Source organism: Hermetia illucens, chromosome 4 (genome assembly GCF_905115235.1).
Source record: "Hermetia illucens chromosome 4, iHerIll2.2.curated.20191125, whole genome shotgun sequence".
Classification (NCBI taxonomy): domain Eukaryota; kingdom Metazoa; phylum Arthropoda; class Insecta; order Diptera; family Stratiomyidae; genus Hermetia; species Hermetia illucens.
This window is the reverse complement of record NC_051852.1, coordinates 17,094,129-17,121,608: the sequence shown is the minus strand read 5'-3', so window position 1 is coordinate 17,121,608 and position 27,480 is coordinate 17,094,129. Positions and strand designations below refer to the sequence as shown.

The window sequence follows — 27,480 nt, the reverse complement described above, 5'->3', positions numbered from 1 at the left end:
ATCGATATAAATTTGAAATCAATTCAATCCAAAGACTGAGCTGTAGTCTTTACACTCTAGCGGAACCAGTGACATCTACCAGCAAATGAAACAATCGCTATTTGTTGTGACTGCCAAAAGTTGTGTGCATTGGATGTTGGGTGCACGTTCCTCGAATCAAATTGTTGCGAAATTATGGATAATTCGGAAATGCAAGCTGATGAAGCGGCTGCCGAGGCACCACCCATTTGCCTGATAGTCCTGGGTATGGCAGGCTCCGGAAAAACAACACTCGTAAAGAAACTTTCCAGTTTTAATTACGACAAACTGAAACCCTACGTTATCAACCTGGATCCCGCCTGCAAAGAAGTTCCATATCCTGCGAGCATAGGTGAGTGACCCATGTTAATTACAATGTCTAAGGCAAATAACAATTTTTCGAATTATATTTACTTCAAGACATCCGCGACACAGTCAACTACAAAGAAGTCATGAAACAATACAAGCTCGGACCAAACGGTGGCATCGTCACATCCCTCAATCTCTTCTGCACAAAATTCGGGAAAGTCATTGAATTAATCGAGAAAGCGGGCAAGGCGGGTCACAAAATATGTGTACTCGACACACCAGGCCAAATAGAAGTATTCACATGGTCAGCATCCGGAACGATAATAACAGAAGCGCTGGCGACCGCGTTCCCGACCATAGTCGTTTACGTTATGGATGTGGTGCGATCCACCAACCCCACAACGTTTATGTCTAACATGTTGTATGCATGCTCGATTCTGTACAAGGCTCGTTTGCCGTTTATTGTAGCAATGAATAAGGTAAGTAACTCGGTGGACTCTTTCTACCAATTCGAGACGTTAATGGTCTATTCGGAAACAGATTGACATTGAGGATCACAACTTCGCGTTGGAATGGATGACGGACTTTGAAGCGTTTCAGGAAGCCCTCGAAAAGGAGCAGACCTATGTAGGTAATCTGACACGGACAATGTCATTGACTCTTGATGAGTTCTACAAAGATTTGAAAGCGTGCGGAGTCTCAGCGAAAATGGGCATCGGATACGATAGGTTTTATGAGTTGGTGGCGGAGGGCGCGAAAGAATATGAAGAGTAAGTAGTAGCTAATTTATGGGGAATAGTCAATAACGACTGCCAAGATCTTAGTAGTGTTCTAAATATTCAACGGAATATTGTCTGCTATTTCGGGTTAAATTTCGTCAAACTTCCCCAATAGGTTGTCTTCGGTTTAATTGTGTAGGGTGTAAGTAGGATTCAATATCTGAGTACCCAGAACTTGTCCAGCTACAGTTTTGGAATCCCGTAAAAAAATTAACGCCTACTCTGTAGAGAATGCATCTCCTGCAGTCGAAAAAGGACACTCGTTGAACGGTATCTGCGTGCTACCTGTCACCGACTAGGTTGATACGTCATGATGATGATCCTTGGCTAAACGTGTTAAGGATCTTGGTCAAATGGCTCCGGATTTAAAAAACTCAAAGTCGGTCTGAAAATAAATACCAACAAAGCTAAGACTCTGTCTGACTTGTCATCGTACTTTCCCCATTTACATTAATGGACAGAATATGGATATCTAGGAAACGTCGCTGAAGTTGATGTCGCTAGACTTACTCACATTGCTAAGTCCGCCTTCGCTGTTTTATCCAAAATCTGGAAGTGCAACTATCTCAATATCAACATTCGCTTTGTGTTACTAAATGAGAGTAACACATTCAAAGATACCAACAATGTTACTCGAAAACTTCAGGCATTCACCAACTCCTAACTACATCTTATTATCGAGGTACTCTGGCCTGAATAAGATAAGGCATAAGAGCCACATATTCGTAGCGGTAGTGATCAGAATGTGGAATTGGTAATGGGCAGATCACAAATTAAGGGGGTCATCCCGTGTGTCGGATCCACAACCTGACGGTCATGGAATCGCTCATAGATTTCGTCATTGTGTAGGCTACGGAATCGTCCATCCTCATGTCCTCCTCCAGAACGCGAGCTAAAACTGGAAAAATAAAAAAACAGCTCGACTCGACTTGAGCCCGTGGAGCCGTAAGTCTCCAGACCCGCGAGGAAGATCCATGACGGATCACAATCCCGATCATTATTTCTTCTGCCTCAGATATTTATTAAAGCGCGGCCCCTGAGGTTCCCTTTCATCCTTGAAATCCTCAGGCTATTTAGAGAATGTCCTTAGTAAGGTTTTGCGGGGTCAAGGAGGAAGGAATATTCATCCACTCAAAAAAAAGTATAAAAGTAAAATGAAACCGAATAGTAAAAATATATTTAAAAAAAAAAATTAAATTAAATCAAAGTAAAAAATATAAAAAACAAGTCGGGAAACCGGAAGGTTGACGCTTCAGGTATAAAAAGTTTTGTGTTTCCCGTAGTGAGAAGCATAACGCAATTCCCCATTGGCTGGCAGCATTGACTCGAGATATCTAAATTGCTCAGTGCTGTCAGCTTCAATAATCTGCCCAGAATTGAGCGAATTAAATATCTCGGGTCAATGTTATCAGCCAATGGAGAACTGTGTTTTGAAATTGCTTCACGCATTAATGCGACCTGGATGAAGTGGCATTCCACAACTGGTGGTCTTTGTAATCGACGTATCAGCAAACGTCTCAAATCTAAAATTTATCGCAGTATCGTCCGTCCTGTTGCTCTCTATGGTTCTGAGTGTTGGCCAACTGTAAGAGACAATGAACTGCGTCTTGCGGTAATGGAGACAAAGATGTTGCATTCGACTACTGGCGTGATACGTTTTGATCATGTCCGAAATAAGGATATCCGCGATCTATATGGGGTTGCGCCGATCGTGGAAAAAGCGTTTTCGATGGTATGGTCACATAATTCGCGCTAACGAGAATTAACTTGCCAAAATTGGTCTGAACATCGAAGTCAACGGTAAGCGACGAAAAGGCCGGCCAAAACAACCGTGGCTTGACATACTGGAAATAAAATGGCGAAACCGATCACGACGAGCCGACCCCGCTTGTGAACGGGACAAAGGCTGAAGAAAAAGAAGAATATGTGAGGAGCGACGAGTGCATGACAGCTCCGTGTCACATAGTTAACAATTCCATTGCCCTCTAGTTTTTACAAAGCGATTTAAATAAATGATTTGATGGAAATTGATAACAGTTAACCTCATACGCTTCACACTCTGAGTTTAATATTATTAACAAATCGATTTAATATTATTAACAAACCTTCTCACGAGTCCTTCGAATGTACTCGTAGCTCATAAAGTAGTATCGTTAATTCGTTATAGTCCTTCGAGAAATCTGGCGGCCAATCGAACACAATTTCATGTTCGCTTGGCACTCTGAATCCCAAAACAAAAACTCACTCGCTAACGACAAACTCAAATTCCACAAATTTATTTAAATTTTTATTCTGCCGCCCACGCTTCTCGCACTACCAAACTCTAATCTCCCTAAAACGAACGAAAATTTACTCCCAAAATCACTGGCTGTTTCGCGAAATGGGCATAGATGAAAATCGCTTCAGTCCTCGTCTCGCTCCAGCGAAATTCCTCCAGTTGTTCACCCCCATGCCGCTACGCTCGCTTTGAACTCCGAGAGTTCATGATGAAGCAACATACGCGTGCGCCTACGGATGCGGCAAATCATTCTCCGTCAAGATTAATTCGCCCGAATGCATTCAATAATGTACAACCTGTGGCGAACATTAGGGTAATTATGAAATGCCTTATTTGAGCAAATTAATTCAGAAAGAAGCGAATGAGATTCCGCTCCCGTCGCGCGGCCGCTGTCACTACAAATTTCCATAATTTTGAAGCGGTGATCCCCGCGTGTTTTTAGCTAGGCTAGAGACAGGGACCTTTCTATTCCTTCTGTATGCACTCCTTACCCCCTTCCCCTCAGGAAGGTATTAGTAAATCAAAATTGGCCATGATGAAATCTAAGTTTCCTAAATTTCTCTTTGACGGCTAACTGGAAACTGAACAGCCCGGTTCCTACGCCGGCCCCGTGGCTGTTGACCTGCTCCCAACAGGTAAGCAAACTATTCAGTTGGGTGAGTTTCGAGTCTTGGTGAGCTGTGGTTCTTTAGTGTGGAGCTCGGGTGAATCTCCGCTAAACGGCATCTCACTACCCCACCATCAGCTGATACTGAGTTTCAGCGATAAAACCCGCCTCCTGGCCCGCCAATTTTAGGGGCGCAAATCGAATCTCAGTCGCCGTGTACCTTTCTTCTCCGAGACCCCAAGCCCGGGGGACAAAAGATTTTAGCGTGGACACGGAGACGTTCTTCTGCCTGCCGTCGACGTCAAGTCTAAAGAAGTGCTCCTCTCTGTTTAATACTTCATATGATTGCAGGGACTTCCGGGAAGTAACCAAGACATCTGTGCAGACGTTCAGGTCCTTCGTCGAAGAATGACGGCATGGTGGGGGTGATTTTAATTTAGTCGCGGCATCCCGGAGTAAGCGAAAAAACCCAGTGATGGAAAGGGCTGACCTGGTATTGAACACAGGATCGCTAGGGAGTCTCAAATTTTCCCCATTTACTAGCTCGGCGCAGCTGGCCGCAAGCTCCTTACGATGGGCTGTACCTAGGCCAAGTGGAATAAAAGGCAGGACTTGCGACAACGAAGAGTCGTCACGTGCGTTCCAGCATCCCATTGGATTGCGGGTGGTACGCATTCATTCGATGTCATTTGAAACCTAGGAGTTTGCCCAACTCCCGATCAGTTTCTTTTCACGAACCTTCATTTCAACATCTTCATTCCAAAGCCAAGTATTTCGGTTGATGTATCGCTTACCTGACTTGGTGATCCCGAGGGTTGCAGAGGCCGCTTTTTGGATCGTGTCTTCAGGCTTTCATCACCTCCTGATTACATCTGACTACATCTTGATATTAAGGTATACGAGCCACAAATTCGTGGCCGTGTTGTTCGGAAAGTGGAATTGGCAGCAAATAGCTTACACATTAAGAAAGATTGACAACTCCATTGTGGGCTATGTCATGCAATGAAAGGATGGTCGGTAAGTGGTTACCCTACTTGTGTGCCGTAAAACAGTGGTGAAGTAGCACGAGCTTTTTGGTATTTCGGGCGAACCGAAAATGATTGGGTGTATGTGTGGTTAACGTACTATGCGCTAGACAGGGGTTTTATGGCAACCATTTATTGTTGAGGATGCTGGAAGTCCTGAGTGCGCATCCACTTGATGATCGTCCAGACCCATTAGAAAGCAACTTACTTCCTCCCTTGTGGTCCACGGACCCATCTTTTTGGGTTTATCAAAAAAATTAACTGACGATTTCGTCCAGGGCAGAGGTAACTCATCACACCCTGCCTCACCTCTGTCCTGGGAGCAGCGTGACCGAAGGTAGCGACAAGTGGTAATCGCTCCATGATAAACGTGGGTGTTTAACCCAAAAAAGAGGAATGTGTAGGAAGCAAGAGAGGAAGTAAGTTGCTTCTCAAGTGGACTGGTCCGTTATCAAGTGGATATGGACTCAGGACCCCCAGCATCCTCAACAAAAAATTCACTTCGGCCTGGTTTAGGTCTGAACTTACGACGGATTTCACTTCAATATAATTCGCACTCATGTCGTGTTTGGGGTTATATATAAATGAAGCGATTACCACCTGCCGTCATTTTCTGTCACGCTGCTCCCAGAGCATAGGTGAGGCAGCGTCTGATGGATTGCCTCTGCCTTGGAAGAAACCGTCAGTCAACTTTCTTTTTTGTATTATTTCGTAAACTAGCCAATGCTAAAATTTGCGAATGCGCTGGTCGGGGAAACGGAAGATGCCCCAGAACGTAATGATTCCAGAAGTGTATACTGCATCACGAAAGAAATTGCATGTAGTCGCAATTCGTTCGATAGTCCTGTCATGGGCGTTAACCGTCGACTCCTCACCCACGATGACAAGCAGCTGAAGAGGTGGAAAGAACACTTCACCACGGTTCTTAACCGTATCACATCCGGTGAGGTTCCTCCTCTTATGAATGAAATGACCAGTAACATGCAGATTCGGATTGTTCCTCCAAACAGAAAAGAAATCATATCGACCATCAATCCACTGAAAGGGAATAAGGTCACTGAGCTTCACGGTCTCCCCGCAGAGTTATTTACCGCCGCACCCGCACCCGTTTTGAGTGTGATAATTAGAGAGGTATCTGCGTGCTCGCTGTCGTTGCAAAAATAATGACTTAAGTAATTTCGGAACGTATCAAAAAATATCTCGAAAGCTTACTTACGATGGTTTGGAACAGCCTTTGTTCTCACGATTGATAATTTGCCTTATGAGAATTACCACATAGTCCAGCGTAGCCTCGACTGAGCTCGATAGAGCGAGGGCTCAAATAGGAACGGTTGATTGGCCGCTCGCCCTTTATTTCCTTTTGGTCTTGCTATCAATGTTCGCTTGCTCATAAGAAACTCATGGGCAAATCAACATGAGTACAAGTGTTTAATTTTCCTGGCCATTTTCAAGGTTTGGGTATTCAAATTTGAAATTTCTAATTTGAGTGGTCAAGCCTTGGCCCCGGAAAGGAAATTGATTGTTGTTGCCGCCCTGCTCTGCTTTGCCGTGCTACATGGCTGGTCAATTTTGTCCCCGGTAGGGAAAAAAGGAAGGAACGGGAGGAGTGTGTCGATGCGATTCCGGAAATTCCGGAAAATGTTGATCAAGTTGGTGAATTTTGGCTTGTTGTTATCCAAGAGCTGATCATGCGCCTGCAGCACTTTAGAAAGCAGTTCTGTGGATGTTTTCATCAGTCGCCACATTGTTTATAATTTCTCCATCTTTAAGTATTATAGTTGAACTTCTTGGCTGCCTTGGATACTCGCTCGTACGTGTCAGTTATCCACATTGCACTACTCACGAGTGCAGAAATGCGCCACGCCTAAAACGACAACCTGGATCCAAAAAACTTTGCTAGTGATCAAACGCATATAAAACACTGGAAGTATTGCCAAGATTAAAAAAATTGTCCATGAAGTTACATACGTAGCTCCACCGCGATCAAATGAAACTGCCCAAGTAAATATGCGAGCAGCACGACTAAAAGCAAAAACATGCGCTATTTGAAAAACATCACCAATGGCTAACAAACTACACACAGGATAAGAGCGCCACCAGATGTCCAAATAAACTGCCACAAGCACCGCCAAGTGATAGATAAATTGCCAACGTAGGTTACACAACAAAAGCGTGTGACAAAGGACGGTATGGCGGGGCGCCATGAATCACCACAAAAAAAAAACAACAATATTTCCTAGTAGGAACGGACGATATGGAAGGATCATGTTTCAATGTTTCTAATCATTTTGGATTCTAGATGTTAAACCAGTAACACCTGGTGTAGCACGTCTCAAGCTACTGTTGATGGATTGTACGGACGAAGTTGCATTTAAATGCGCTTGGGTCCACGTTCACTATAGAATGCCGAGAGATCTAAATCTAATCCAAACCCACGACCATAAAAAATAACTTCTTTCTTCAAATATATTGATTAAGCCGGTGATGTCCCTTCCCTCCCCCAACAAGTCATGGATACTCTCTGTATCTGAGAAAAAGACGAGAGATTTGGAATAAGAGTGAGATGGGGAATATTTTTTTATTTCCAGGTGACGTTATGTATTGAAAATTACATTGAGTTTAACGTAGCTCGATGCGGCGAATCTATTTTAGCTTTTGTTTGAAATCGAAACTTCCAAAGTATTTGATTCACTGCTACATGGGAAGTAATTTTTAGCGTCACCCGAAAGGTTTAAAAGCCGGTTCTTAGCCTTCGATGAGGGTGGGGCATCTAACTCGAAACCGATGGCCACAAACATATCCGAATTTGTTACGAAGAGAGTATGGCGTTGTATTACCTTGGCACTAAGGCCGCTAACCAACCAAACTCCCCTAACAGGTTCGCCAGTTGTGAACACCGACTGCGCGAGATAATATCTGGAACCGGATGGTACGTGCTGGAGCGAACGCGAATGCTAGCAGTTCGCCGAGATAAGAGCCGGGATTCTTGGTTCTCAAATATTATCTCCCTGTCAGGACACAGATTTTATCAGGTGCCTTGACTCAATAGTCAACAAAATTAAAGCCACCCAGATTATACGAGGTTAGACAATTAAGTAATGAGACTGATTTTATTGCCGTGTTTGTGGTAAACCTGCAACCTTCAAATTCCCTTCCCCGGCATCCTTCCCCTCTCCATTGATATATTCACCATCGCTCTAGCTTGTTTAGTTCGACTGCTGTGTCGTATTGAGTAGACGTGTGTTGGTGGTGTTCGTTACGAAAATGGAGAAAAAATCTAGAGCAACGCGTCGCGATAAAATTTTGCGCCAGATTGGGCGAAACAACTTGGGAAAAGTACACTAAAATTGTAAAAGTGTATGGTGCTAGTGCTCTTAGCCGCGCCCAGGTGTTTCGATAGCATAAAAAGATTAAGGAGGGGCGTGAAAGCGTGGAAGACGAGGCGCGGAGTAGGAGACCATTCGAGATGCGGACTGACGCGAATGCGCAGCGTGTGCGCGCCTTAATCCGTGAAGATCGGCATTTAGCAGTTCGAATGTTAGCCTCGGAACTGGCTATGAACCGTGAAACAGTCAGACAGATTTTAACAGAGAACGCGAAAGCTCACAATGTTGTCTCCGCACCCATTTTGAGTCAACTCCGGACATCCAAGCGGCCGTGACAAGGGTACTCGCGGACATCCCAGTCGAAGCGTTCCAAAAATGTTACGAAGAGTATAGTTGCCCAAGGGGACTACTTTGAAGGGGATGGCAGAGTTGTAGAATAATATGCAGTTTTTATGGAATCAGTCTCATTACTTAATTGTCTAACCTCGTACTACTCTAGTAGAGACGTGAAGTCTCGACGCGAATACCATTGAAAATTTCAATCCCAAAGGAGCTAAACGGCCTAATAAGGGAGGGGACTAAATCACTAAAAGCTAACGTGCGAGAGATGCACGAGAAAGGACTAACCCTGAGTCTATTCAGGTATCTACACGACGAGTGGCTCCCGTCTTCCTTTCCTTTTCATGGGTCATCTGTCATCATACTTCATCTGAAGTAACTTTTGTCGCGAAGCCTCACCAGAGGTTATCCCGTACCATGGAAACCGGAATGGCCCTCTGGGAACATATGCTCGAGGAGAATTCCTGGAGAATGTACGTACTCTCGGCCCGGTTGTTTGAGGTTGGTCTCCTTATGGGAGTTTCATGATGGCTGTGGTTGCGCACAATCGCGTTAAGTTGCACAACTAGGGCGCAAGTGCCCCTTAGTTGCGGCAGAGGTGTTAGATGGTCCTTGCGTCCATTGGTATGAATGATGAGCCTGCAATCAATATGAACCAGTACCGCGGTGCTAGTCACGGCAAGGCTTTGATTGTGGTTTCTGTTTCCAAAGAGGGCCATGAGATTATACTTACACGGCAAGTACTCACATTAAACTCCCAAGACCTTCACACATAGCTGCCTGACTAATACTACGAAAATTCAAACTTTATGGTTTAGGGATACATAATCACCAGCTAGTGGTGGTAACTCGTTTCTAGTAGAACAACCAACCTCTTTCCTAAAAGCAAACTCAGCAACAAAAAAAACTTGTAAATCAAGTAATCAGTGACATTGTGACGAGATTCAACACTTAATTTCCCGAGAAAAAAATCCAAATTTCATGGAAAACTCAAATTCTTTCTTAACCTTTCTAATTTGTGTACATTCGCTACAAATTTTGAGAATTACAAATCTAATTTCAGGGACTACAAGAAAGAATACGACAAACTTAGGATACAGAAAGAGGAAGAGAAAAAGAAATCAGAAAAACTGCAGGAAATAGCATCGGCAAAAGGTTCTGGTGTTGAAGTCCCATTGGTGCCTTTCGTATCAGAAGTACGTAAAACACAAACAGACAAAATCTCACGAAATTAAATCTTTTAAACTTTTTTAAAATTTCAGGTCAATTCCGGTCGCGAGCTGGCTGACGTCTACCTGAAACACCCGGGCAACGAGAGCTCCGAGGACGAGGAAGGCGACGAAGAACGTCCAGTTGCTTTTGGCGACGATGAATTAGAAGATCAAAATTTCAATGATTTCATGCAGAAACGAAAAGAAACTCAAATTGATAAAGCAAATAAATCGCAATCGTGAATATAACATAAATTTTATCTATTTATTTTCGTCCAAAGTAGTTTTTGTTACAGGATATAAAGTTAAAGTATGCTTAAATGATTCTACACTACTGATAGCCTTGGGATCGTCTTCATATTCGAGGGCGAACCGCCGACGATGCTCCGTTGGTGCAGGACATTCTTCCGGCTCGGTAGATTTTCGTCCAATTACCTGCAAATATTAATTTCTGAGGACTGAAATGTATATGAAAGGATGTCAATTTACCTGTACTGAAAGTTTTCTAAAGTTTTCCGCTTCATTCTTGGTACAAAACTCAAGAATTGTGTCTTTAGTGAATGTTTTCAGACACTCAACCTCTCTCTTGTGTCTATCGAAAATGTACTCTTCACAAGTAATCTCTCCCCAATTGCGCGAGACCTCGTCTTTCAATTCGTTATCTGCCACCAATTTTATTTTAATCAAGGACGATAGCACCTGTTGGAAGTCCTCGTCGGACGTATTTTGTAGGATATTCATCATTTCAGTTCTAAATGCTTCGATTCTTTCCTCTACATGGTCTGCGGAGTGTTTATTTTCCTGAGAATTGACTGTTATCGAGTAGCCTAAAATGCCATTGTTATTCCGCACGCTTGCAGACACATCGTAGCCAAGCTGCTCTTTCGTTCGGAGAATATCAAAAAGTGGTTCTTCGACGAACATCATTAGGAGATCGAGAATACATTCTATGCGTACCGTGCATGGTCCGATTTGATAGAAATTCGTAATGACCGTATTTGAGTCGGTCTGACTGAACGATTTACATTTAACAAAATGAGCACCGATTGGTAGGCATGAAGTGCGACTTTCAATCGACTTCAACTGTGGGGGGAAAATTGAAATTTCAGTTGAATGTTTTTGAGTTCGGTTAACGGTTGAAAACTCACATCTTTAATTTTACTACAATTGATATTCTGGAGCACCGAATTTATGACATCGTGAGCATGTTTCTCGGTTAAGTTGCCTTGAATGATTGCTTGGATTTTCAATTCGTTAACTAGATTTTTCGCAAAGTCTCGAACCTCGTCCAGTGTAACTTCGTGAAGCAAATTGTACTTTTCGAAAGAGCTCCATCTTTTATTCTCAATAATGCCCAGTCGAATGTCTCTGGAAAGTGAAGACAAATTTCGAATAGATTTTGATACCTTTAGAATGAGAACTTTTCCTCTTACTTATTTAGGGACTTGGGTTTTACGAAGTAATTGTAGAAGTTCCGCTCCTGCTGCTTGATAAACACCTCCAATTGCTTATTCGTGGTGTTCTCTAAGAAGGACGCCATTCGTTTGGTTATAATTTCAACTATGAGATGCAATTTTTCACTATATCCTGACGCCTGTCGGCAAATTTCTCGTTATCAATGCTTGGATGCATATCTGATTTCTTACCTTCAAAACTAGACCCTTCTCCGACGAATAGCATTGATAGCTCAGGCCCGCTATTGTTGCCGGATACAGTTCTTCCACCAGTTGATATTTCAAGAGCATTGAATACAACGCTAGTAGAACTGCACTGAAAAAGATCCAATAATTTAACAGGACAACTCAGCAATAAGTTTCAACCTTACTTCTTAGGACTCTCCATTGGCAGCGGAGATATAAAGTAGAAATACATATAGCTGATGGGCAACAAGAACTTATCGTCCTGCCTAAACCACATTTCGCAAACATCAGTATCCACTACTTTGCTCGGATAAGGCGGCAACGGACCCAGGCTTTCATTCCATGATATAGTGAAATCCTTAGCTATAAAAACGTTCGGGTTCGGCAATGTTAATTCCGGAATGATTGTGGCATTATCCCATAAGTCTTTCCATGCGACGGGCATTTGAATTGAGGTAAATTCGGTACCAAACCATGTCTCCTTCTGATCATATTCGATTCCATTATATTTCATCGTAGACGTGATCATTACATTAAAATTATTTGTAGAAATATGATCGAGAACATTTTGTATAGCATTTTTATCGTATTCAAAATATAGTTCAGATCCAGACAGTACATGTTTGGGATCGTAGTATTTCATGTTCAGAACTAAATCCTGAACATTGTCGAAAGCACTTTGGTCGGTTTGATAACGAAAGGTAGTCTCTTCGATAGCTTGGAGCTCGGCAAATAGCGTCTGGGACGCTCCACTTTTTTGCAGGAGCTTGACGTAAGAAAATGTCGCTGAAAGCACCTATAATTGGAACATCATGTGATCTAGTCCATATTTACGGAATTGAAACTATACATCTTCTAAATGCTGGAATCCTTCCTCGGTTAGATAAATATATACACTAAAGAGCGAATAAATGGAGTTGAATTCGAAGCCAGTGTCGTCTATTCCAGCAATCAGTTCCAACGCCCACAATCTGAAAATGTATTTGCATTTAAGTTAAAAAAAAAGTATTCGGCTTCAATGGCCACGTACTTATTCCGAAGATATGCACATAAGCTGCCTTGTCCTTCGTATCCAAATAAATATGCAATATATTCGTGTGGCTTAGACCGATATTTCTGCAAAGAAAAAATATTGGACACTTTTAGAAGTTGAAAGGAGCAACAATTTCGCGTGGGACACATCGGTGAAATTAGATTGTTAACACGACTTTAGCGGACGACGAGACGACCCGACTTTGCCATTGAACGGGGCAAAGGCAGAAGAAAAAAAGCTAAAACTAACAAAAATGAGAAAAACTTCTCATCTAGAATTACCTCAACAAAAAAAAACCTATTAAAATCGACAATTTGATCAAAACGCGAGAAAATTCAAGCTTTCAGATGAAAAATTTTAAGATTCTAAAATCGAAAGAATCATGGATCGATCCCTTGTAGACGTTCTTCAAGCCTGTTTGAGGGAGAAGGAGGGAAGAGCCGTTTTACACCTAAGCTCATCTCAGTGTTTAGGTGGGGTAAACTTCACTCCGATTGATAGTATTACCAGTTAAGATTGATGTCCTGCAGAAATCGACACTTAATTGTGAGCTACGAGTTTAGAATTCACCCAAAGTATTTTTTGCTTGTCGTAAAAGACGACTAAAGCCGATGGATTTCTGGACTAGCAATCTGAAAATCTCGAATCGTTTTTATGCCTTAGAAATGACTAGCAAACCTCGGAGGCGAACTGATTTTTCAACTGCGTCCTTTTGCTCTCATCAACGCTTTGTGATTGAGGTCTGGAATGTGCAAACGCTGCTCGACCACGGTATCCAGGCTCCCCAGAATACTGGCTTCTTCCAACTTTAGCAACACTGTATTTTTGTATTCTGGTAAGCTTACCGGGATCAAGTACGAATTAATGTTTATTGCATCCGCAATGCACGGTTTCATGCTCTCATAACTGAGAATATTGAATGTGCGATTCCGGTCCAAAATAAAGAACATCTCAATAGGCACCAATGAAGACTTCCAGTGCGGGAGTGGTTTCCTAAAGGTGATAATTCGATTATAATGTGTGATCTGAATGCCAAGGCGAGCTTCATATTTCTCGGACGGATGGGGAAACATGATCTCGGGAACCGTAATGATAGATATTTTGGAGCAATTGTCACCCATTTGCCTTAGGTTTCATATTCTGTCCACTTCTATTCGCAGGGATAAAAAACGTCCACTCACCAAGCTCAACACGGACCGCTTTCTTGATTCAGCGATCATCCCGCAATGGGAGAATTACCTTTCTGATTAGACCTGTTCTCCTAGCCATTTGGTCTTGATAACAAGCTCGTCAAATGGATTGAAAGCTTTCTCAATGGCCGTTCCATTCGAATTGTATTGGACGGTGTTGAATCAGAACTTCATTTCCAAAATGTCGGGGTACCTCAAGGAACTGTTTTATCACCTTACCTCTTACGCAGCAATTTCAATCCAATCCACCGCTTTGCTGATGACTTTTGATTCGCTGGCTGACTCTCGTCGTAGTATATTGCGTGTTCGAGTCATTGGATGAGGACATATCGTCCATTATTGCTTGGGGGAAAGCAAATCGTGTTCAGTTCAATTTTGTCCCATTTCGAACAAACTATGTGTTCCCCGTTCCTCACAATCTATTCTTGTCGAGGGTGAGAATATTCCCGACTCATTTTCACTCAACATACTGGGTATTAACATCTCCAGTAAGCTCAGCAGGACCGACCAAATCTTCGGCATTGCGAAAAATGCGATGAAATGTTTGGGGTTTCTGAATCGTTGTAAAAAATATTTTACACCATTCGACCTAGTGCAGATCTACAAGACTCACGTTTTGCCCAGGCTCGAATACAACAAATAATATAACAAATTGAGCTCCCTGAGTACAGACGAAATTTTGGTTGTCTTTCTCTCCTCTATCGTTATTATAACGGTCACTGCTCCCAGGAAATATCAGGTCTTACACCCGGCTAAGTAGCCGCTTCCATGCCCATACTCTAAAACTCTAAGCGTCAGTGCTAGTCGCACCGTGAAATACCACGAATCCGTCTTACCTCGAACTATATGAATGTGGAACAGACTACTATCTTCTGTCTTCTCGTCAGACGACAACATACAGATGTTTAGGCAAGGAGTGCACCGTCATTTTCTTCATCCTTAACCTCTTCCCCATTCCAAGCCCTAACTTATTTCCTCCTCGCCAAGATTGTACTATAGCTTTATAGGGCATCCCCTGAGCTTTGGCATCATCATTAAAAAAAAAGACGAAAGAAAAGCACTTTTTTTCTCTGCCGCAAGTGAAGTTGAAGGGGCGCCATTTGATTTGGTTGCAAGCGGTGAAAGCAGATCGACGAGAGGAAGGAATTAAAGCTCTTATTATAGGTGACAAACTGCCTTCATCCAGATCGAGCAGGCGGCGCGAGATCTTGGACTGCACATCAAGACACCAAGACAAAATATTAGGTTGGGGAAAACGTAATGTCGTATTTTGTCAATAAATGGCGACACTTAAACATATCTTGTGTTGTACTTATCGCATCGGGTCATACTATACGGCGATTTGAAGACGACAATCTGGGCTACAGGTGTCTCTTTGACAGTTTTATGATCGTACATTTCAGTCTCAAGTTATAGCGTGTCAAAATGGGGTCCAGCAAGGAAGAAATTCGTCATATTTTACATTTTTACTACCTGAGAGGTAAAAATGCAACGAAGGCGTCCAAACAAATTTGTGAAGTTTATGGGTCCGATACTGTAACGCTTCGCACACACACACATTCGATCGATTTCGTTCTGGTGTAGTGGATGTCGAAAATACACCCCCTACTGTAGGCCAATCGTCGTAGAAACCGAAAAAATCGTCGAAATCATCCAAGTAGACCGGCATGTGAGCATTCGCTCGATTGGCCAGGAACTGGGTAAGGACGATAAAACCGTTTGGAACCATTTGCAGAAGATTGGATTCCGAAAAGAGCTGGATGTTTGGGTGCCACACGAGTTGGCGCAAGAAAATCTCTTGGGCCGAATCAACGCCTGCGATGCACAGCTGAAACGGAACGAATTCGATCTATTTTTGAAGCGGACGGTGACTGGTAATGAAAAGTGGATCACGTACTACAATCTCAAGCGAAAAAGATCGTGGTCGAAGCGCGGCGAGCCCCCCCAAACCATCGCCAAGCCCAGATTGACGACCAGGAAGTTTTTGCTGTGTGTTTGGTGGGATTGGAAGGGAGTCATCCACTATAAGCTGCTCAACTATGGTCAGACCTGCCAGAAGCTACGGGAGCTCGGATGGGATGTCCTATCGCACCCACCGTATAGTCCGGACCTGGCACCAAGTGATTACCATCTCTTCCGGTCCATGCAAAACGCTCTTGGTGCTACTAAGTTGGCCTCGAAAGAGGCTTGCGAAAACTGGCTGTCTGAGTTTTTTGCAAATAAGGAGGGTTGGACAATGGAGTTGCCTTCTAAATGGCAACAAGTTTGCGAACAAAACGGCGGATATTTGATTTAAATTGGATAATTCTAAGTATGTTAAATAAAGTGTTAAAATTCGATCACAAATACGACATTACTTTTTCCAGAACCCAATATATGGTGGCAACGTCAGCACCGAAAACCAACCAACCAACAACATCAAACCGCACTGGTCAAACGGGAAGAATAAAGATAGGAGACTAAAACTTTAAGACCGTTGATAATTTCTCCTATCTAGGATCCAAAATCACAACCGATAACAGCTACGATGATGAAATCGGCGCACGGTTGTTGTCAGTCAACAGAACCTATTTCAGCTTACAGTCTGTTCCCCTCGAAACGTCTCACCATAGGGTCAAAACTCTTACTGTACACGGCAATGATCTTGCCAGTCCTTTTGCATTCCTCGGAGACTTGGGTTCTTAGCAAAACAAATTGATAACTCTTTGCCGTGTTCGAGAGAAGAATCTACTGAAGAATTTTTGGCCCCCTACATAAGGATGGACGATTTCTTAGCCTTCGTAATGACGAAATCTATGAGCGGTACCATGACCGCCAGGTTGTAAGTAAAATCCGGCTCAATAGGTTACGATGAGCGGGTCGCTTAATCCGTATGGATGAGGATGATCCAGTCCGAAAAATCTATAAGGGCAATATCTTTGTTCGAAAAAAAAATACGAAGCAGACCCTGCCTGAGATGGAGCGATGGCGTAGGTCAGGACGTCAGCCAGCTTTTAGGAATATCAAATTAGTGGACCTCGGTGCAAAACCGGGATATCTGGAGTTCTTTATTAAGACAGGCCTAAACCGGATACCGGTGCCCGGATAGCTCAGTGGTTAGAGCACTAGGCTGTCATACGGAAGGTCGCGGTTTAAATCTCACTGGTGGCAGTGGAATTTGCATCGTGATTTGACGTCGGATACCAGTCGACTCAGCTGTGAATGAGTACCTGAGTCAAAATCAGGGTAATAATCTCGGGCGAGCGCAATGCTGACCACATTGCCTCCTAGTGTATCGTTACGGTCTTGAATGAAGTGCTCTAACACACTTCAAGGCCCTGATCCAATATGGATTGTTGCGCCAACGATTATTATTATTATTAAACCGGATACCGGTTGTTGCGCCGTTGATGATGATGATATCCTTCACGTAATAGATTTTCATATTCCGCAGGAATAAATTTGTCCTCTTAAAACCTCTTAATTCTATGTCCAAATATCCGGATTTATAACTGAATGCATGAATACTGGACAATGAAAAGCACAAACTCTCTGATCTCTCACTAACCTCTAATCCATTCTACTGAAGGCTGGGGGTAACTTCATAATTAAGATGCTTGCGAACAATCCGGGGGTTAATCCCCCCCCCCCCTCGTTTCAATCACAGCGAATGGTTCATTCAAAGTTTTGCCATTCATAATGTCCGTAAATCCATAACATCTCTTGCCAGCAAGTGTTTTAGTGCTAATATCCAGCATTGGCGTAAACAGACCAGTATACTTTGCAAAAGGAATGAACAGGGCATTTTTTCTCCCCCCCCCCCTACGCACTCGTAGAGCATCTTCTTGCTAACAGTGGCACTCGCATGGGTACTAAGGTGCACTTCATACATGATCAAACGAAAAGATAAAAAAGAAATTGAACTTCTGCTGAACTTGGCTATGAATCAATTCTTAAAAAATTAATATCGACTCATGCATCAAAAGATATGAAACTTTTAGTCCTAAAGCTAGTTGCAATAAAAGCTTGAAAAAATCAATGACACGCAAAATCGGCTTACCTCAACCAATGGTGGAAGACACCACGTAATTTCCAGTTTGCAAATATTCGTCACAGGTTTCACAAAGTACACTTTTTGATAAAATTCATCCTTGAAGGCATTTTTATGGGTGAATGCCGAGTAATCGTCACCAGGGAGCCCATTATTTGGGATATCCGAGAAATTCTTGATCACTAGCTCCTGCAAATATACACATTACTCTGTAATACTGGAACCACAAAGCCAAAGTCCTTGCCTCTAGCGTATCAAGAGGGAGCCGTGCCTGAACACAAAGATACATCCGGTGTGCCGAATAATGTCTTTTGCGAAATTCGTGGACTTTCACATAAAGATCGTCGTCCGAAATGTTTTCCTTAAGAGTCTTCAAGTTTCCCCAAGAAAACTCATTGCATGGATGTCCTGTCTGACCTAAATTTGCTAACAATTGGTCCCGTCTGATGTCGTCATCTTGCATTTTCGATTGGAATTCAGACTCGATTGCCTCACGTTCTCGTGCCATCGCATCTTTTTTCATAAGTGGCTCAGTGAACAATTGTGCAAATCTATCCATCGCCCCGTCCAGATATTTCTCAGCAATTTCGAAGTAGAAAGAAGTCTCCTCGCAGTCTGTGTCGGCGTTGTCGAATCCACCGCACTTCTTTATATACGAGTCGAATGCGTTTTCCGAGGGGTACTTAGTGGATCCCATAAATATCATATGTTCCAGAAAGTGGGCTAACCCTTGCACATCTGGTGGATCGCTGAATGATCCTACACTGACCATCAGAGCGCAAGCTGCTAACTTCTCGTCGCCCTCTTCGCTTTCATAATCATCGCTTGAAGTCTCAGATTCCGTTTCGGTTGACTCACACTCTTCCTCGTCACTCGAGGTTTCGTCCTCGCTGTCGGTTGAGCACATGCTGGGAATGCTGCTTCCATCGTCTGGGACAGGCGAAGGGTCCGAAACTAGCATAGCCGTCAACCCATTCGGCAGCTTAAGCATCCTGCATGAAAAGTTTATAATCAATAACAATTTTTTAATTCAAGAAATTACTCCCAAGTAGTACCTGTACTCTTTCTTATCATTCTCCGATTTGTCTGGAGTCTCCAAATACTGCACGAGCGATTCCTTCATTTTTGCGAATTTAGTTTTGCCACCTATATCAGACCTGAGGCTCCTGGAAGGCAATATATTGCTTCGCTGGTGTCGCCGTGATGCGTTCACGATCACAGAAAATTTAGACTTGCAAAATTGAGAATGCCACAAACGCAAAAACATCAATGGCACGAGGTGACAAGCGCACGGCGTTGACGTTACTGTTGACAGAAGCAGCCTCCGTTCTCCTCGTGCCCGCCCCCATCACTTTTATGACACAAACAAAGTACAAGAGAAATAAGGGGGCGGGGTTATGGCCGAAAATCGGTTAGTAATTGGAGAAATTTTATTATTTAGAACAATTGAGTAAATATTTTATTATGTGTGCTTTCAACGGGAATATATTGAGTGAACTTGTTGTTTCAATTGTTGGGATATGCTAATCATTGAAATAATGGAAATATTGTGAAATAGTTTAAGAACATTCAAATAAAAACAATGAATTGCTCAATCCCGTTTCTCAGAAAAGGAATTTCCAAGTGCACCCCTTTGGGTCTACAATCAATTTAAGCAGATTCCTTTTTTTGAGCCCCCCAAACCTCTTTGAAACGTGCGGGTACAACGACAAGGGGTAGTAAAAAATATAAGCGTTGGGCCTTTAAAATAAAATTTAAAAGTTGCAGTTGCGAAAGTGGTAAGAAAATATAAAATTAAAAACTTTTGCTCATACTAAATGTGTACTGGAGAAGTTTTTAGCGATGGAGGTATGGTAGATTTTCGTTAATATTTTCATGTACACATAGCGATGTTTCGAGCACCAATTGCACTCTTCTTCAGGCTTGTGCGTAGAGCACTTGGTTTATGACCGCCCTCCTATATAAATTTAATCCACGGATAATGTTGCCTTGGGGATAAAACCTTCGGCTACCATATAAGGATGTTGGTTGGTTTTCAAACAAGTCGAGAAACCGGAAGATGGACGCGTCAGGTATGAAAGGTTTTGTGTATTTCTTTTATAAAGGCATTTGAGTGTGAATTTGTCCCATTAGTACGTAACACGTAATATGCGCAGATATTATGTGAGAATATCCACTTTCGGGTGATATTGACATTCAAAATCTTGAATTTCCCAGGAAGTGACAACTTTGATCTATTATAGCTTTGTTAGTAATGGTGCGATTTAGATCAAACTTGGTAGGATCTAGCTCTATATTATAGCCTACGTGGTGCTAGGATGAACTTAAGAGGGGTCAATTACTGAAAATCATAGTAATATACTATTATTAACTTTATTTGGAGGGATGTGGGTATGGAGGGTATTTCGGAGCCTAGCCACCATATAGTGGCAGGCAGATTTTTCGGTTGGGTGGTTTTTGAGAATGAACCCGTTAAATAAATGATCACTTTCGACCCTCCGAACTCAGTGCCTTTCCAATAAATGTCAAAACTAAGACCAGCTTCGGAAAGTACTAACCGAGACCTTTCATTTGATAACCAATATGATTGTATTTGGTGAAAAAAAAATGTACACCCCCCTTTTGCAGGTGTGGGGACCTCCCCTTAAATTCGCCGTAAAAGGATGCAACTCACTGTATGCGTGAGTGTTCACAGTTCCCACCTTTCTACCAATCGCGACTATAGTCTCCGAAAAAAATGCGTGTGACCAACAGACAGACAAGGATGATGACGAATGTGAAAGGGCCACGGCATACCTCTAGGTTGCTTATAGCCAGGGTGGTGACCCCAATCATGCTCTATCTCTTTCCAGTTTGGAGGAAAGCCTTGCGGATCCAGTTAACACTAACAAACTGAGTGCAGTCTACAGGAGGACAGCTCTGAGGGTATGCTCTGCCTTCAGGACTGTCTCAGATGATGCAGCATTCTCATCTCTGGAATGATGTCGATTGACATCACAATCTCTCCCTCATCGTAGACTAAGAACGCTGAGAGGGAGAGATGTATAAATAGATGGCAAGAGCGGTGGGAACGCTCGGGAACCCGGGAAAGAGTCGGTGGACTCACAGGGTCATTCCTACCATCAAGAAGTGGTTGGGGAGACGACACAGTGAAATTAACAAATCTAATCTCACCCAGTTTCTCACGGGGCACGCAGGATATAGCCAATACAGGTTTAAATTGAAAACGTCACCCGACTGTCTAAATTGCCATGGAGTCCGAGATTTGTGGAAGAAAGGAGGAATCTAGAGGAGACTCTAGGAGAGTTGCTGGTATCAGAAAATCTGGTGGCGAAAATGGTAGCTCATCAAGAGAATTGGGATGCGGTGAATTCCATGATCCCATCTAGCCAACCAAAACTGCGAAAGGCAGAGCAGAGGAGAAAAACGCGTTCACGTGCGCCGCGTATAAAAGACAGGTGACTAACCTAGAGTGAGCTGCCTCCGCCCCGTGATGTAATACCTTATAGTGGTTCCACGGAGCAGGGAGGGAGTCGATTTTTGGTGGTTTTAGTGGGTAAAAATCCCACAAGCTGGTGTTTTTTTTCCACTTCCTCAAAAAAAAAAGACCGACATTAAACCGATTTTAATAAGGTTTTGTTTTGGACAAAACAAAAAAATTCACTGAAATTAGTAGCAGATAATATTAGCACATGACGATGGTACACTTTCGCTTGAATGTGGAACCGCACCCTTTATATAGCAAATGTGGTATACAACCGCCCCACGACCAACATGTCCCAATTTTATAATCCACCGTCCTGGAAGAACTCTCTCGCTCTCTGGTATAAGTTATCAGCCACGTTTTAAAACCACTACGAAACCTACCTTAGTCCTGAGACATGAGGAGGTTTTCATGGATACAAAAAACTAAAGGGATATACGATCGTCAATACCATGCTAAAGATCGTAAGAAACATCGTAACAATAAGATAATACATGCGGTCTTGTGCCAAGATTCCTTCGGTGTGGATAAAATCACTGTTTAAATTAATATGTGAATTCGAACTACATATCATAACAAAAACAAAATCATTTTCATCATCAATGTTTCCGAGCTACCAAGCAAAACATTCATCTGTAAGCTAGATATAGGTACCCTCAATGGCAAGGCGGAGGAACCAGCAAGAGGCATACCGATATTTGCGTTCTATAAGAAACGGCGGTGCCAAAAGCTATAACATAGAACGCGAACGTAAAAATAGCTGTGAGCTTCTCTACTTTAGTAACCCAATATGATGTCGGCATAGCCATCTCTAAGTGTTTTCGAAACGTCATTAAAGAAGTCGAACGATTAGATGAATGGCAGATGAAGCTCACTATTACCTCAGGCGATCGCACGATTCATATCTTCATCGCATACGCATCACAAACAAGTTGACTCGATGACGAGAAAGATGTTTTCTGGCAATTGCTTGACACATAAACCTATAACATGCCTGAGGATGACATCGTCATTTTCGAAAATCTTAATAGTCACGTAAGTGAAAACACAGATAACAACAGGTGTTATATGGATGATAGAACAGGCGATGCAGATGGCGAGCGAATTACGATTTCGCGGACACTGAAGACTTCGCGCTTGTCGATACATGGCTTAGTAAACGTGTACGTGAGCGAAGGGTAACAGGGCAGATGTGAAGCAGCGTCTGATGAGTTGCCTCTGCCCTGGACGAAACCGTCAGTCAAAATTTTTGGAAAACTTGGGTGTTTAACCCAAAAAGAGGAATCCGTGGACCACAAGAGAGGAAGTGAGTTGCTTCCCAAGTGGTCCGGTCCGTCATCAAGTGGATGCGGAATCAGTACTCTCAGCATCCTCAACAGAAAAAATACGCGAAAAAACTTCAAGACCACGAAGCTCCAAGGCCTAATTATAACGACCAGCCCCAAGTCTGCACAAGGACTCATCTGAAGTGGTTCCGGCTATGAAGCCTCACCAGAGGTTAACTGGTATCATGGAAACCGGGTTGGTCTCCCGACGACAAATGTCTCAGGAGAATTCCTGTGGGATGTATTCTCGGCCCGGGTATTTGCTGTTGGCCTTCTTGTGGGAGTTTCATGAGGGTTGTGCTCAAATCGCGAACAGAGTCCCGGGTGAGTTCAAGCGTGGAATTACACTGTATAACTCCGGCACCATACTCATTAATTGTGGTAGAGAGTTTAGGTAGACCTCGTATCATCCGGTATGATTGCTGAGCCTGCACTCAGTAACCAGTACTGCCGTGCCAATCCCAGTGGGCCTTTGATTGTGGTCTCCAATTCAATCCGCGTTCGAAGAGGATCCGACATGGCGGATACTAACGTAAAAGCAACAGGACTTAACTGTCAATCCCACAGAATTCAAGAAGGTGATCAAAAAAATGAGAACGGGGAAAATAACAGAACCTGACAACATCGTAGCTGAAATCTGGAAAGCGGAGAGCTGAGACCCAATAATTTGGTTCAGTGAATTATCCAATCGTGTTATTGAGAACAAGAAATTACAGTTAGGTTACTCATGGAGATGCATACATCGTGAGAAGCGTCGAACTTTCGACCTTGCATTTCTGGATCTAGAGACGGTAAACCAAAAGACGACTTATGGTTTCGTGCAAGTTAGAGGCGACTCATCAAACGCTGCATCATCGCTGCCGTGGGAATAGCGTGGCCGATAGTGGCAACAGCAATCGCTCCACCTATATAATCGCAAGCACTTCGTGGATGCGAATTATACCCAACTTAAAATCGGCCCTAGCTAGGCCAAAGCTAAATTTTTCGTTTGAGATGTGGGGGATTTGGTCTAGTGCGACATAAAATGATCGCCTCATGCAATCCGGTCTCAGATTAATTCTGAATAAAACAGAATTTTTAACGACCAATCCTAATGAAACAGACACTATCACTGTCAGTGGTAGTAACCTGTCCAGAAATGAGTGATTTAAATATCTCAGATCAATGCTATCAATCAAGTGAGCTAAGTTATGAAATTACTTCATGCATCAGTGCAGCTTGGATGACGCTGCTTTGCACAACTGGCGTTCTTTTTCATCGACGTATCAACGAACGTCTCAAATCAAAAATCTGACGGGAGTGTCTCCGCCTTGTCACCTTTTTAAGGTTCTGAATGTTGGGTTCTGGTAATGGAGATGATGATGGACGATGGACGTTGGACCAATGGGGTAACACCCTGCGATCCCATCCGAAATGAGAACATCCACAATTGATACGAGGTTGGACCGATCGTGGAAAAATTGCGGGAGAAGCCTCTTCGATGGTATAGAAATGTGATTCGAGCTCACAAGAACTCATTTGCTTGGATTGGTCCGAACATCAAACTTGATGAGAAACGACCAAAAGACCGCTGAAACAACATTGGCTTGATATGGTAGATGATGATTTGCGAGCCTTTGGCTCCATTTAGATCAGGCCTATAGCGCTATCGTTCAAAACGAGCCGGCCCTGCTTCTGAAGTAGAAAAAGAATTGGAGATCTATAAGCTGTAGACCGACTGATGGAACTTCCCGGATGATTGATAAAAGCAGGGTGTTTTTCTTTCCGATTCTATAGGATGTTGTTGTGGGTAGTGTACCACCAAAACTATACCCATCAGTCTTACCACAGAGAATACCTTTGGTGTTCTGAATAGAAGGCATTTCGATGAAACTAATAACTATCCTCACTTTCTTAGTCCTGCTATTTTGAAACCGCACGTCGAAAATTACGGCCATTATCATTCAAACCTCCAACCTTTCGACAATCCTTACTCCGACAGATCATCAAAGAGGTTTGAACTCAATGCGATTTCAAATGAAGGGCTATCGTGACATTTTTATCAGAATCTCGGCAAGTGAAAGGATTGGTTAGAAGACGGAAGTTGTAGTGAAAAACATCGCCTTCATGGAAATTTCAGCTACTCAGTGCAACACATTTTCTTAGCAAGACTAAAGAATTTGTGGCGGCACATCGGGGGCATGAACCACGACTGCGTTGCGTGAAGAATTCGCTTGCGCCGACGCAGTGTACTACCGCTGTTGCACTGCACTGTCGCCGCCGCATTGTACTGGCCAAGGCGTATCACCAAATCCCAGCTACTCCTGAAGACATCGGACTCTTCAAGTTCACCAGGATGACTATTGGCTTATACAACGCTGCGTAGACATTTCAGAGATTCATCTACTCTGTCCTACGAAACTTAAACTTCTGTTTCGTTTGCATGGATGATGTTTTGGTCGCCTCTTCTTCCGAATCTGAGCATTTGAACCATCTAGAATGCATTTTCAACGCCTCCTTGAATTCCTACAAAAGCAGGTGAAATTTCCCGACTTTATGATTACCTCTGACGGAATTCATCCAAATCCAGAAAAGGTTGAAGCGATAAAAACTTTCCCTGCCAACCAAGGTGAAGGATCTGCGAAGGTTCTTGGGCATGTTAAACTTCTGTCATCGTTTCTTACCCAAGGCCGCACATCACGCGCGATCACACACATCACGAAGCGATCCTCATCGTTCACCTCCTGGGCCCAAAATCAAAGACTCCCGAGAGGTTGCGTGGTCTATTGCCGCCGTCCAGGCGTTTGAGACGGCCAAACACCATTTTGTTGAGGCTACACTACTGGAATTTCCTCGAGCAGATGCACCCCTAGCGGTGTTCGTCGACGCCTCGGACACAGCGGTAGGCGCTGCGCTTCACCAATGGGTGAATCAAACCTGACAACCGTAAAACTTCTTTTCGAAACAACTCAACCCAACTCAACGCAACTACAGCGCCTACGATCGTGAGCTACTCGCCGCGTACTTTCCCATCAAATACTTCGCTTCTCTCTTGAGGGCAGGCCCTTCACAGTATTCAGGGACCACAAACCCGGCGCTTAAACAAAAGCCCTACAAAGTAACTTCTCGTCAACTTAGGCAACTGAGCTTCATCAACCAGTTTACTTCTAAAATCCAACACGTGTCTAGAAAGGATAACGTCGTTGTAGATGCTTTGTCTCGAATCTCGGAGGTCACAGTCCCTGTCACGGTCAATTATACGGCAATGGCTGCAGAAAGACGACGCAGATTTTCAAAGGGCAAAGTCCAAACACAAGTTCAAGGAGTTTCCTATCTTCGGCTCAAACTCCTACTTACTCTCCGAGACCTCAGATTCCGGCCGATTTTCGCATGGAAGTATTTCACGCAATACACAATTTTGCGCACCCAGGCACCAAGTCGACGAACCGGTTAGTCACTGGAAAATACTTCTGGCCGTCCATGAACAAGGTCGTAAACGTTTAGGCCAGTTTGTGTATAGCGTGTCAGAAGTGCAAAATCAACAAGCACGTAAGAAAGGAAGTAGGCGTATTCCCTAGGTCGACCAAGCGCTTCTACACCATCCACCTCGAATACAAGTACCACGCATTGCCTCACAATCATCGACAGGTTTGCGCGTTGGCCTGAAGCAATACCTCTGACTGATATTACGGCACAATCTTGTGCCGAGGCCCTCTGTCGAGAGTGGATCCCGCGCTTTTGTGTACCAGCCGCGATTATCCCGGACCAAGGAATGCAGTTTGAGTCTACTCTTTTCCCGGAATTAGGCAAGTTCCTTGGTTTCAAACGTCACAGGAGTACAACATACCATCCGAAGTCCAATGAGATGTTGGAACGTTGGCATCGGACACTAAAGGCCTCCTTCATGCCTCACGACGATCCGGCGTGGTCACAGCTCTTGCCTTTCGTCCTCCGCACAGTTTGCTGAGTGGAATTTACGGCCAGCCCCTCGCAGGTGATGTAGGAGGAGAATCTACGACTCCCCACTGACCCTGTGCTGGATATCAAAGCAGGGTTAAGTGACTAAATCATGTCACGCCTGCTTAGGGATCCGGTTTCGAAATTGCAGCCGACTCCACTTTCACGATACATGACGTCGGAGGTCGACACCCCCAGGACGCTCGATACATGTTCACAGGTCCTCATTAGGGTGGACGCCCCTCGTAGCCCGCTGCACCCACCGAAGGCTATTTTAAAATCCTGGAGCGACAGAAGCACTCCCTCAACCTCGACGTCCGGGGGCCTAAGTGGGTCTCCTTGTCGAGACTGAAGGCCTTCGCCGGACCATGGATGCTCTAAAAAAGCGCCAGGTTCGCCCGGTAACTCCATTGGCGAGAACATGTCCCAGTTTCCTCCGCTGAATCCGTACGCGCGCCGCGCAGTTAGGGGCGGAATGATGTGGCAGCAAAGTTGATTATTGCGTAGAATTTTCAGAAAGTTCAGACAACAATTGAAGCACCTAATTAGGGGTCATTGGAGATAGGGCGTTTATCGGTGCATCATGCATACCCCCAAAGATAAAACCCTAATGTAACTACCCACTGAGAAGAAACCATCCTTGTACTAGGCTACATTCATCGTAAGACAATAATATTTCATGCTTTCTAATTTTTTCCGAAGAAAAAGTAATGCTTAGCATTTGTTGGTCTATATTTCCAATTTGAAAAATGTGAAAATACCTTCTGCGGTTATCTATCCGTAAAGCAATTTGATTTTAACTCAACTGAACACTCAACTTTTCGAAACTTCCTAAACGAGATCATCTCCATTCCAATTTCCGTTAAAATCGTCTACACGCCAAACCAAAGCAGATTGTAATCCGCCTCGGTTTCATAGTGTAAATGGTGTGAACTGTCAAATTTGCCATA

The 27,480-nt window shown here is 43.5% G+C and overlaps 2 protein-coding genes across 2 annotated transcripts; one reads left to right on the top strand and one right to left on the bottom strand.

Annotated features, from left to right (window-relative positions):
- The first annotated feature begins 108 nt into the window (after window positions 1–108).
- On the top strand, window positions 109–10,147 carry LOC119654407 (GPN-loop GTPase 1). The gene is made up of 5 exons (XM_038059791.1): window positions 109–370; window positions 439–806; window positions 868–1,097; window positions 9,745–9,877; window positions 9,944–10,147. Exons 1-5 carry the CDS (start codon window positions 175–177, stop codon window positions 10,133–10,135), a joined length of 1,119 nt encoding a protein of 372 aa, XP_037915719.1. The 5' UTR covers window positions 109–174; the 3' UTR covers window positions 10,136–10,147.
- Window positions 10,133–19,113, bottom strand: LOC119654406 (nardilysin). The gene is made up of 11 exons (XM_038059790.1): window positions 18,841–19,113; window positions 18,030–18,777; window positions 17,795–17,974; window positions 12,563–12,648; window positions 12,383–12,503; window positions 11,718–12,328; window positions 11,539–11,662; window positions 11,326–11,486; window positions 11,041–11,260; window positions 10,382–10,975; window positions 10,133–10,327 (listed from the first exon to the last, which is right to left on the bottom strand). The coding sequence occupies exons 1-11, from the start codon at window positions 19,050–19,052 to the stop codon at window positions 10,154–10,156; spliced, it is 3,231 nt and encodes a 1,076-aa protein (XP_037915718.1). The 5' UTR covers window positions 19,053–19,113; the 3' UTR covers window positions 10,133–10,153.
- Between the last annotated feature and the right edge of the window lie 8,367 nt (window positions 19,114–27,480).

Excerpts from the sequence above, each read along its gene's own strand:
- LOC119654406 (XM_038059790.1), bottom strand. The coding sequence starts at position 19,052 with ATGTTTTTGCGTTTGTGGCATTCTCAATTTTGCAAGTCTAAATTTTCT. Across the intron at positions 18,778-18,840 it reads AATGATAAGAAAGAGTACAG|GATGCTTAAGCTGCCGAATG; the intron begins GTACTACTTGGG and ends CTTTTCATGCAG. Across the intron at positions 11,261-11,325 it reads AAACCCAAGTCCCTAAATAA|AGACATTCGACTGGGCATTA; the intron begins GTAAGAGGAAAA and ends TTCACTTTCCAG.
- LOC119654407 (XM_038059791.1), top strand. The coding sequence starts at position 175 with ATGGATAATTCGGAAATGCAAGCTGATGAAGCGGCTGCCGAGGCACCA. Across the intron at positions 371-438 it reads TCCATATCCTGCGAGCATAG|ACATCCGCGACACAGTCAAC; the intron begins GTGAGTGACCCA and ends ATTTACTTCAAG. Across the intron at positions 1,098-9,744 it reads GGCGCGAAAGAATATGAAGA|GGACTACAAGAAAGAATACG; the intron begins GTAAGTAGTAGC and ends ATCTAATTTCAG.